This window comes from Biomphalaria glabrata, chromosome 2 (assembly GCF_947242115.1).
Source record: "Biomphalaria glabrata chromosome 2, xgBioGlab47.1, whole genome shotgun sequence".
Classification (NCBI taxonomy): Eukaryota; Metazoa; Mollusca; class Gastropoda; family Planorbidae; genus Biomphalaria; species Biomphalaria glabrata.
This window is the reverse complement of record NC_074712.1, coordinates 2,132,829-2,145,603: the sequence shown is the minus strand read 5'-3', so window position 1 is coordinate 2,145,603 and position 12,775 is coordinate 2,132,829. Positions and strand designations below refer to the sequence as shown.

Sequence of the window (12,775 nt, the reverse complement as noted above, 5' to 3'; positions counted from 1 at the left end):
AATAGTAGATCTAGTATTCGTAGTAAATTTCTAGCTCACAAATCTGATTTCATTTTATATTTATGAACTTCAGTTGTTTAAAATGTCTCAGTAGTATCATTAATTGAATTCTTTGGCCTGGAAATCCAATGTATTGTTGGTACTGCACCTGGTATTAACTTCAATTTTTTTTTTAAATCCCATTTCCACAGCAGTGAAGTTGCTGAAACAGCTTCTCTCAAAATGGTTTGAGCATAAACAGGAATTAGCTAATGCCTTTGTAAAATATTTGCTCTTCAGGCGAATAAATTTTCCCCATTTTCCCTTTAAAACTTCATCTCTTGGAAACAAATGAAAATTGAAAAGAGACACTAATTTCTGTATCAGCATACTTGCTGATTTTATCTTTGTGATTGGAACTACTGCAACAAGCTGAAGAACAATATTTAATTTTCTTCAAGTAGAAATAGAGGTTTATAAACAATGACCGATTATAAATCAACGTGGAGACTAGATCTAGCTGTGAAGCGTAACAATAAATGCGATCCGATAGGTCTAGATCTAGACTAGAGAAGAGAGTTTATCGGTTATATAGGTCTAGATCTATATTTAGCCAGCACCTTCGTGACGTCACGTTTTTAAAAACTAAAAACATCTCGCAGAATCCCGTTTTTTTGGGGGCGTGGAGAAATTTCTGTCTAATTTATTAAATATAAAATTTTCCGAGCATTTAAATAAAAAATGATATAATGTTTACTATTACAACTTTTTACGCAGAATTTAAATATGTCAATAACTAAAATTTGAAAAACTATCGGAGTTTCCCTTTAAGAGCGTCTGAAAAGCTGTGCGGACTCGCATGTGTGTTATAACTCTTGATTGGAGCATAACAATTTATCAAATGTGCTAGCAGTCTGGGTGAAAGCACAAACAGCAGAGACTGAATTAGACATAGCTTAAAAAACTATAAAGACAGGCTCAAGCTAAATGGGAGATGGCATAAACACGGCTTGGTGTTGGAACCGAATTGATGTTGGAAATCAAGTGCCAGTGCTTCTTGTGACTGAATTAGAGACAGTATTATAAGAACACATTCTTAAAAGCACGGAATAAAACGATATTATTAATTAATATCTATTCGTTTTAAGACATATTAGGAAGTCATATGTAAGCATGTAGTTTAAATATTGGACTATCAGTGTTACGTTAAATATTAACGTAGGTGACGGCCAGAGACGGTAGATCTATACGGCGTAACCACTGCCTGCTACACAAGTAAATATCGGTATCACACAAGTAGCAGTGGCGTAGTAAGGTGGGCCCTGGTTCAAGAACATCTTGGTGGGCCCTCCTCCACTCCACTCCACCCAGCTCTAATGGGTACCTTATATAATACAGACGTTACTTCAAAAAAAAAAAAAGAAGATGATTACGTCCTACGCGTCGGGCACCTGACATTAGTTCGGCAAAAGTAAAGGCGGTTGGTCGTTATGTTGGCCTCATAACAACAGCGTTAAATGTGGGCCACAAAAAAAAAAGATGATGTTTACATCTGCCCTATACATCGCAAGGTCTAAAATGGGAACTTTTTTTTTTACTAATTAAACCAAGGATTAAACCAAGGGTTCTTTTGTCGTTGGGGGATGTTTGGAAAGCGACACGTTTGAGAATCATGATTACAAAACACACTAATCATACTTATATTCATTATACCACGTACCATACAAAAACCATATGAATGAGTATGAATGAGTCTTAAGTTAAAGATGTGCGTAATTTTTGTTATAACAATTTCATTTTATGTGACCATTAATGACCAGATACTGATTTGCCTAGGTGAGGTGTGACAAAGTAAGTAGGTCATACTTAGTTCTACTTAGCAAAGTAAAATCTGAGTCACGCCTCGATCCTTTTCCTTTGCAACTTCTAGTGTGACTGAAAATGCTGTTCCTAGACACACAACTTTGTCATCACCGGATGCTGCGACGTTTTCCACTTTCTTCCTACTTCTAGTTCATGCCATATGCGATCCCTGCATGGGGATCTAGCACCATGGACTTCAACGAGGGCGCCTCCCGGGGAGGTGCTGGGAGCCTAAAGGGGGTAGGGGGCGCTGGGCAAAATGGGGACGGTAGGGGGTGGGCGCTAAGCATAAAATTGGGGGCGTAGAGACACTAGATGTACACTGAAACAAAAAAAACAAAAAAATTCTTCATAATTAACACTGGCAAACTAAATACAGACACATTTTTGTTAGCTTGCTTCTAATTCAAGAAGAGAAATTACAAGAAAAACATTTTTAAAAATACGTATACAACATTAAGAGCGATTTTTTCTCTAAATCAGTAATGAATGTTGGATTTGAAAAAAAAATATTATCCATTACCACCAACCTGGGAGAAGAAATCCTGGTTAAGCGAATGTATAGATCTACTAGACTTGTAAGATTCAATTGATAAGCCTTAAGTAGTTCTAGACATTCTACACTTTGAAGACGAAACGCAAAAATGTCCTGAGCGTTAAATAAAATAAAAAATTAAATAAGTAAATAAAAGTAAAGTTCCTCTTTCAGACCTTGTGGTCTATAGAGCATCTGTGTCTGTGGCCTACGGTTAACGAGAGTGTCATGTGGCCAGCACAACGACCAACCGCCTTTAGTTTTCCCTAACTAATGTCAGGTACCTATTAGAGCTGGGTGTGAAATACGAAAGTGTATAGAATACACAAATACTCCAGGCAAAGTGAGAAATGGTATTGAATGACTAGATCTGCTTCGGGCAAAGTGTGAAATGTTGATTTAAAGTATATCTTATTAATATTTTTTTTTTGTAATAGCACTGCTTTTGTCACGTAATCAAAACAATGAAACCCTGTTCTGTATAGTGGAAGTCCGCTTGATTACGACTTAAAGTTTGCATGCTTTTAATGAACTGTATACTGAAAAGTAAAAAGTTGAAACACAAGAATTTTCATATGTAGTTGTATGCAGCGTGAAAGACACTATAGGTCCAATATGTAATCAAGGCAAACACGATTACTAAGAAGGAACCACAATACATTGAAAGCCTAAGCTAAATAAGAAATGGAAAATCATTTCGTACTTGCCTAAAAACGCCCGGTATTCTAAAGAATTATATAGAATGGAGTGCTGCCGTGTCGTGCGGTTTGCGCGCTGGACTGTCGTTTGGATTTATCGATGGTCCCGGGTTCAAACCCTGCCCTCTCCCAACCCCCTGTCGTCCTGCGGGAGGTTTGGACTAGGAGGTAAACTATCCTCAATTCTGAAGGAACATCCGAAACATGTATACATTTTACAAACAAACAAAACAAACATTTAGCTGGTAACATATATATCAAACTCTTTGGCTAAGACAAAACATAATTTGCTCCATCTTCCTATATTTAGAACTCATCTTATAGTAAATAAACATGTTCACATTCGCGCCACAAACACCAAACAAAAACATAAATGACCAGACGGCATAAAATAAATTCACCTGCTTCCCCGAGACGCTAAAATCTGGCCTGATAGCTGTGAACACTGACAGTAACACAGTGGGAAAGAAAAACACATTTTGAAGAATCGCCAGAAGGGAGACAAGTTTTGACAACTTCTTATCTTTCCTGGATATTGCCTGGTGCTGGTTCTTGGTCATAGTATTCTGTCTCCACCTGGACTGTTGGTTTATTTGGACTATAAGCAGTGCTGTAAATATAACGACAGTCAACAGAGAGATACCGTAGAGCGCTGCATGGATTGTAAACACCATTCCCTGGGTTTCTTCACTGTTGCTTCTTATAACAAATCCTAACATTGTACGATTTGTATTCGGGTAGAACCTGTATTCCCAATAGAAAGACAAACAGAAACTATTTCCTTTTAAAGGTCCTATCACGGAGTTGACACTTGGCAAAACGGATTCAACTTTAAAGCACGTCCTTGTCTGTGTATAGAAATTAAAGTCACTAAGGGAAGGGGAGTAAAGAGTTTTTTTTTAAACATTTTAGGAAAACTAATTTTAGAAAATAGAACTTTGCAGGCCACTAAAGGTAAACGCCCCTTTCAGACCTACTATCTATAAGGCAGGCAGATGCTGTTGCTTATATCGAGGTTTATATTCGGTCATCACAACGACCAGCCGCCAGGGTACCCATTGAAGTTGTTTGGACTCATTGGCATCTTAGGAATCCATAAATACAAATCTCTGTATTTGCATATGGGAGAATAGTATCTCTCTGGAATGTGTTATGCTTAATTTCCCCCCCCCCCATATAATCTATTATCTTATCTTATATAATACAGACGTTACTTCAAAAAAGAAGATGATTACGTCCTACGCGTCATGCATTTAGTCATGCATATTAACCAATGACTTAAATTCTGCCAAGTCACTGGTTTTCCTGGCTAGCTCAGGCAACCCATTCCATGCTCTAACAGCACTAGGGAAGAAGGAGTATTTGCACAAATTTGTCCTAGCATATGGGACGAGGAATGTGCCTTTATCTTTGTGTCTTTCAGAGTATTTTATTAAATTTTGTTTTTGTATTTGAAGATTATGGTTCAGTGTTTTATGTATTATTGCTACTTTACTTTTGAGCCTTCTGTCCTGAAGGCTTTCTAAATTTAGTGATTTTACTAAAGGTGTTACTCTAGTCAAATGTGAATATTCGTTTGTTATGAATCGCACTGCTCTATTTTGTGTCTGTTCTAGTTTTTTAATGTTTTCTTGAGTTGAGGGGTCCCAAACAGAGGATGCATATTCTATTATTGGCCTAACCAAGGTTAAATAACATTTTAGTTTTATGTTCTTATTTGATTTATAGAAATTTCTTTTAATAAATCCTAATGCTTTGTTTGATTTTTTTGTAGTTTCATCAATATGTGGATTCATGACAGTTTTTCATTTATTATAACACCTAGGTATTTTGCGTTTTTAGTCTGTGTTACTGGTTTGCCATGAATAAGATAAGTGGAATTAATTTGTTTTAGTTTTTTTGTTACTCTTAACAACTGACATTTTTCTGGGTGGAAAGACATGCTCCAATTTGATTCCCATTTCTGTAATTCATCTAATTCTCTTTGTAAAATATCTGTGTCTTGTGTTGTTTTTATTGTTCTATATATTATGCAATCGTCTGCAAATAATCTGACTTTTGTTCCTGAAGTAATGCAATTTGGTAAATCATTTATGTAAATTAAAAATAGTAGTGGACCCAAGACTGTTCCTTGAGGTACACCTGAGTTTACTGTTATCGGTGTTGATTTAGAGCCATTTATTATTACAGTTTGTTCTCTCCCTATCAGAAAGTCTTTAATCCACTGATGCAGTGGACCATTAATGCCGAAATATTTTAATTTTTTAAGCAAACTATGGTGGTGAACTTTGTCAAAAGCCTTAGAAAAATCTAGTAAGATAGCATCTATTTGTTCACTATTATCTAAACCTTTTGAAAAATCATCAATTAGTCCTATTAGTTGTGTTTCACATGATCTATATTTCCTAAAGCCATGTTGGTATGGTGTGAGGACATTATGTTTGTCTAAGTGGTTTATGATGTTGCTACATATTATGTGTTCTAGGATTTTACATGTGATGCTGGTAAGTGATACTGGTCTGTAGTTTCCTGGGTCAGATTTTTCTCCTTTTTTAAATAGGGGGGTGACATTAGCTTCTTTCCAGTCCTTTGGTACTCTGCCCTGGTTAAGTGAAGCCTGAAAGAGTATTTTGAACACTGGGGCTAGCTCATTACTTAGTTCTTTGAGTAATCTAGCTGGAATACCATCAGGTCCAGAAGCTTTATTTGGTTTGGTGTTGGCTAATAGTTTTTGAATTCCATTTTCTTGTACTACTATATCTTCTATGTTGTCTACTTGGTTCAAATTCAGTAATATGTCTTTGTCTCCTGGGGCTGAGAATGCTGATGCAAAGTATTTGTTTAGAATGTTTGCTTTAGTTTCATTATCATTATGTATTATGTTATGTTCATCTTTTAATGGCGCTACGCCTGTTGTTTCCATTTTCTTAGACTTAATGTATGACCATAGGTTTTTGTTGTTGTCTTTAGATATTACATTGTTTATGTATTCACTCTGCAGCTGTCTGCTTACTTTTTGGGTTAAGTGTTTAATTTTTATATACTTTTTGTAAACTCTTTCTGCATTAGTTTCTTTAAATTTTCTATATAGGTTTTCCTTCTGTTTACAAAGCTTCTTTAGTCTATTATTAAACCAGCATTTATTTATTTTTTTTTTTGATGTGTATTTAGTTGGTATTTGATTTTCTATAATGCTTTTAAGATGGTTTTTAATGAAATTCCAGAGGTCATCGACTGGTTGGTTAATGTCTTTTTCTAATAAGAATGTTTGTTGAAAGTTTAATGCAGCTTGGTGTAGTTGTGTTAGGTTACATTTATTCCAGAGTAGGATTTTTCTTTTGGGTTTTGTATTTGCTACTGCTTTTATCTGACTGTGTATTTTTATGATCTCATGGTCTGATAGACCAGGGATAATATCATAATCAACTACTAATCCAGGTCTGTTGGTTAAGAAGAGATCTAATGTGTTGTTTAATCTAGTTGGCTTTTTAATGATTTGATCTAAACTTAGGTTGTGTAAAGTTTCTATGAAAAGCTCATTTATGTCCTTAAGGTTTTGGTGTTTATCTATGGTTAGTATTTCAAACTATATATTGGGTAGGTTGAAATCACCCATAATCCAAAAAACTGCATTTTTATTATGATTAATATGTGTTAGGGTACAGACTGCATAAAATAAATTAAAGGATTTTAAAAAGTTAATTTTTAAGACAAATTTTTAAAAAAAGTTTTGCTAAACACTTTAGTGTTACAAGGTGTTAACATAGTCTATTAATTTGTTGAGTAATATTTCACATTTGTCATCATTCTGAGCATTTTCAAATATAACTCTACAGCGAAAGAGTAGCATGCCCTTGATTTGTGTATTGTCAGGTCACAGTTGTCAGATCTAGCAGCCAGGAAGTGCGTTACAAGCAGACAGAACAAAGCAGACTAGCGGCTTCAGTAGACCTTGACCCTGATGCTGTGCTATAACAACTTGACATTTATTACTTAAGGCAGGGTCAACCTGATGGCTGCCTGGTCATGTGGTATGCGCTCTGGACTATCAATGGTATCGATGGTCAAGTCTTCCAAACCTGCCAGCTCCAACCCCCATCGTAACTATGGAAGACTTGCGCTATGATGTCATGCTCGTCAAATCTGGAGGAACATTCCTAACATGTAAAAACAAACATCTGAAGAAGGTCTACATTTTTATGAACGATCAAAGCAGAGATGGAAAACAGGGAGGTGTCCCTGGCAAAAGTTTTCTCCCCCCCCCCCCTTTAGAGCGCCAATAGTTAGTAGCAGAGGATCACCAATAAAAGAAAAAGTTTATTGAACGAAAGACTCGTTTTCACGTGACTACTGTGGCTAGTCTCTGATCGTATGGAACATAGATCCCTGGTTCACGTGACTCTGCTGTGGCTAGTCTCTGATCCTAAGGAACATAGATCCCTGGTTCACGTGGCTCTATTGTGGCTAGTCTCTGATCCTAAGGAACATAGATCCCTGGTTCACGTGACTCTGCTGTGGCTAGTCTCTGATCGTAAGGAACATAGATCCCTGGTTCACGTGACTCTGCTGTGGCTAGTCTCTGATCGTAAGGAACATAGATCCCTGGTTCACGTGGCTCTACTGTGGCTAGTCTCTGATCCTAAGGAACATAGATCCCTGGTTCACGTGGCTCTACTGTGGCTAGTCTCTGATCGTAAGGAACATAGATCCCTGGTTGACGTGGCTCTACTGTGGCTAGTCTCTGATCGTAAGGAACATAGATCCCTGGTTCACGTGACTCTAATGTGGCTAGTCTCTGATCCTAAGGAACATAGATCCCTGGTTCACGTGACTCTACTGTGGCTAGTCTCTGATCCTAAGGAACATAGATCCCTGGTTCACGTGACTCTACTGTGGCTAGTCTCTGATCCTAAGGAACATAGATCCCTGGTTCACGTGACTCTACTGTGGCTAGTCTCTGATCCTAAGGAACAGAGATCCCTGGTTCACGTGACTCTACTGTGGCTAGTCTCTGATTCTAAGGAACATAGATCCCTGGTTCACGTGACTCTACTGTGGCTAGTCTCTGATCCTAAGGAACATAGATCCCTGGTTCACGTGGCTCTACTGTGGCTAGTCTCTGATCCTAAGGAACATAGATCCCTGGTTCACGTGACTCTGCTGTGGCTAGTCTCTGATCCTAAGGAACATAGATCCCTGGTTCACGTGACTCTACTGTGGCTAGTCTCTGATCCTAAGGAACATAGATCCCTGGTTCACGTGGCTCTACTGTGGCTAGTCTCTGATCCTAAGGAACATAGATCCCTGGTTCACGTGGCTCTACTGTGGCTAGTCTCTGATCCTAAGGAACATAGATCCCTGGTTCACGTGGCTCTGCTGTGGCTAGTCTCTGATCGTAAGGAACATAGATCCCTGGTTCACGTGACTCTGCTGTGGCTAGTCTCTGATCCTAAGGAACATAGATCCCTGGTTCAGGTGACTCTACTGTGGCTAGTCTCTGATCCTAAGGAATAGAGATCCCTGGTGACTCTACTGTGGCTAGTCTCTGATCGTAAAGAAACAGAGATCCCTGGTGACTCTACTGTGGCTAGTCTCTGATCCTAAGGAACAGAGATCCCTGGTTCACGTGGCTCTACTGTGGCTAGTCTCTGATCCTAAGGAACAGAGATCCCTGGTGACTCTACTGTGGCTAGTCTCTGATCCTAATGAACATAAAGCCCTGGTTGCAGGATCCGGATTGCTAGATTGAAAGATATGTATATTATAAAACATTTAATGTATTTCTAGTTATCCGTTGAGTTAGGTCTGACCGCTAGTGGAATGTACAGCTCGTAGTAAATTCTTCCACGTCTTCAAGTAGGGAAATTTGGCGACTGGAAGTAGACCATCTGCCCAGTTCTAAGCCCTCTCAAATTTCTTGTCCTTTTGTCATAAGACGTTTTTACATTCGTCTGAGGTTTTCTTTGCTTCTCACGGTGTTCTCATGACATGTAGAAATCTTGATCCTTCTGTTTGGTACCAGGGTTCGAGTCAGATGGACTCAGATTTGTGTCATGCTTTTATTTAGCCATAAGAAACACAGTACTCTTCCCTAGTCTTCTGAATCAAAGCATTGCCAGTATTATTTTTTATTATTTGAGGAAAAAAAAAGTATTTTAAAATTTAAAAGAAAATAAACATCACATAGCAACATTTAATTATGAATTCAACTTTTTTTGTCATGAAAATTGAATGACAAATTAAAAGACGAAAAATGTCGATACTTTTTTTTCCTCATAGAAGAATTTATATTTGGCCTTTTTACAGACTCTTATTAGACGCGATCAAACAAGAGAAACATTCTAGACTGTTGTTTAGTCAAATATAGACGCATCCTACTATTAGCTGAAATAACAGACGCTGTGTCAGTAATTAACTGATCTTTGATTCTATCACTTAGGTCGTAGTTTAAAGTTGTCAGCCTTTAGTTTGACAGTCAGTCATCAACCTGAAACAATGAACTGCCACTTCAGACATAATGCATTAGCATTATGGCATTTAATTGCAACAATAAAAACTTGAAGATGAAAGCGAGGGTTATATCTCTTGTAGCTATCATTTAAAAAAATACAGTTTTTTTTAAGTGTATATTTGTTTCGATTGTTAATTAATAAACAAATGTATAACAGTAGGTCTATGTTCTACTTGGTCTCAGGTTGTCATTACAAACATTAGCAGTTGATTGAAAGAGATTCTTTCTTTCAAGTTCATTCATTCACTTCAGTTAATGTATGTTTATTTGTAATCCTAGTTTGAAAGAAAGAAAAAGTAAATCAGCTTATATAGGGATTAAGAATGAAATAAAAATTCAATTGAACTAAAACTTTTTGTAAAACTAAAATATTTCTAAGAAATAAAACAACACTTTAACTTTTTCACTACCTAAATATCCCACTTAGATCAACTTTTTTTTAGGAAAATTATTTCCAATGGAAAATTTTTCCAGCAACTGCGGTACTAATGTAACTGTTAATTTATCATCAAGAACTTGTTCGGCTGTACAGGTCACTAGTGGTCAGCCCGAACTGATCAGCTACTTCCAGTCTTTGATTATAGTCACAGTCAACAGAGTCGCTATAAACACAGTCCTTGGGATGACTGGAGTCGCGTCCAACGTCATCAATATGTGTGTTTTTCTAAAACAAGGTCTTCACGTGTCCATGAATGTCAATTTCTTTGTTCTGGCAACTGTCGACCTACTCCGGACCATCAACTACCTCTGGATGACTGTGTGTTCAAATCCTGAAATAGAGACGCTAGACGCCCCATTCATTTTCCAGGACATTCAATATTTGACCAACGGCTGGATCAGTGGAAGCCTTGAAAGAGTGACCATTTTCATCATAGCCTTTATGACAGTTCAAAGATGTTTTTCTATCTTAAAGCCCCTAAGTATCAAAAGAATGATCACACCTGTAAGATCCGTCATCGTTTTGTTGGTCATCTTTCTGATAAATGGTGTTGTCGTGATACCTGGATGTATCTCTATCTACTTTGACTATAGATTCTACCCAAGCAAAAATCGAACATTACTGGGATTGGCTTTTTTGAGCAGCAGTGCTGAAAACGAAGGTATAGCCTTTGCGATGCACGCGGTTCTCTACGTCGTATCACTGTCTGTACTAATCATCTTCACATTGCTGCTGGTACTTCAGATGGAGCAGCAGACGAAGTGGAGACGAGTCACCCTCATGAAGAACCAGCAACAAGCTCTTTCCAAGCGAAACAAAAAGACATCCAAGCTTGTCTCCCTCTTAGCCATCTTTCTGATCGTACTGTGCACGCCTACCGTCATTGTCTCCATCGCCTCGACGTTTGTGCCAGATTTTTCCGTCTCTGGAAAGCAAGTCAATTTATTTTTCGCCGTCTGGTCGTTTGCGTACGTCTTTGGTGCGCTCAACGCCAATGTGAACATTTTTATTTATTACAATATGAGCTCCAAATACAGGCAGGTATTCCAAGAGATGTTTTCTTTGTGCTGCGATCAATCCAATACACAGTCCTAAAAGTCCATCAGCTTGTTAATTACAATATTATGCGTCTCTCAAACTGCAATGCGAGACCTCACAGAGAGTCAAGGCGAGACCAATCGTCACAGAAGGCATGAACACTGACCTGCAACGTCACAGCATGTGGGCAGTTTAGCCCAATAGCTCGTTGCCACGTCTTATAGACCTGTGACACGGTCACGAGCTATTGGTTTAAATTACCCACATGTTGTGACGTTGCAGGTCAGTATTGAGGCCTTCTATAATGGTCTCAAGCTAGGATGCAATGGCTTAGTTTTTTTGCTGTATTTTTTTTTCTTTGCTTTGTGTTATAAATCTAAAAATATAAACATGGCAATTTACATATGCTTAAAAAATGAAATACATTAAATTGACAGATGTGATTTCATCTTCTAATAATCTTATCTTAGGTTAGGTTTGTGTAAAATGTCCGTCTGTTATATATATATGTTAATAATAAAAGATTTTATTTTAAAGTTTCACTTATTCAAATACATTATCTTATAAAATACAGACGTTTCTTTAAAAAAGAAGATGGCTTCCCACGTGTGTTCCTAGGCCAATCTAGTCATGCATGTTAATCATTGACTTAAACTCTGCCAAGTCATTGGTATTCCTGTCTGACTCGGGCAACCCATTCCATGCTCAATGAGGAATTAGGACCATTTAAAAGCTATATATCTTTCCGCGAGTACTTATTCCATCTAGATTGACTCAATTTTTTTCCCTCACGTATGAATGGTCAAATTTCTGATGAGTATGTTATCATCTTTCTTTCGACAACTTTTCGCCTGACCAATACAGGCCCGCTGCACTACGTCCTGCTAGCCAGCAAGATGACCCCAGGACGATCTCATTCAATGTGGACGTACTGGACTGAAGTGGTGGTATAAGCCGATTTGTCCCCTTTATAGGTGTCCGTACGTAAGTAAGTAAGTAAGTTTAAATTAATTATTTCAAGGAAATCTTATATAAACATCTATAGTCATAAGCAACTCACTAGCAGAGGGGTTAGTGTGTCGGCTAGAGGAGGCGTGAGCCTTGAGTTCAGGCCTCTCCCCTCCCCTCACTCACACACACACACTATATTTTTTTTGTTTGTAAATGCTTTTAGAAACCAAATTCGGCAAAGTTGACCTAGATATTTCTTTCTTCCTCTCTCCCCCCCCCCCATTTTACCAACTGGTCCAGATAAGTGATAGCAACATAGCGCAATGTGATAGCTAAAAGCATAAAATAACGCTAAACAAAAAAAAAACAACAATGGGTCAAAATATTTCTAATCGCCCAGATCTACTATTGTTGGTCTAGAGCGGGGGTGGGCACCCTTTTTCAATCGAGGGCCGCATTAATAAAATTTAGGGACCAGGCGGGCCGCATATATATATATATTATATATATATGATGAATTAAAACAAGAGTAAAAAATTTCTTGAACTAACTTAAATATTAGTAATAAAGTCACAGTCAATGTCCATCAAGGAACCTAACATTTTCTTCATTGAGATTCCATGTTGATCTAATTATTGGCCAGCGAATACTACTGAGTTACCCAATATCAGAATGTTTTAATTCCAAATCTTCACGTACTTTTCGGAACTGCCAGTCGGGGCCGGCCTTGGATACTTGGAGGCCCCGAATAAAATATAAAA

General features: G+C 37.7%; 1 protein-coding gene across 1 annotated transcript; it reads left to right on the top strand.

Annotated features, from left to right (window-relative positions):
* Positions 1 to 10,043: 10,043 nt before the first annotated feature.
* On the top strand, positions 10,044 to 11,120 carry LOC106059956 (uncharacterized). The gene has a single exon (XM_013217673.2). It carries the CDS (start codon positions 10,044 to 10,046, stop codon positions 11,118 to 11,120), a length of 1,077 nt encoding a protein of 358 aa, XP_013073127.2.
* The last annotated feature ends 1,655 nt before the right edge of the window (positions 11,121 to 12,775 follow it).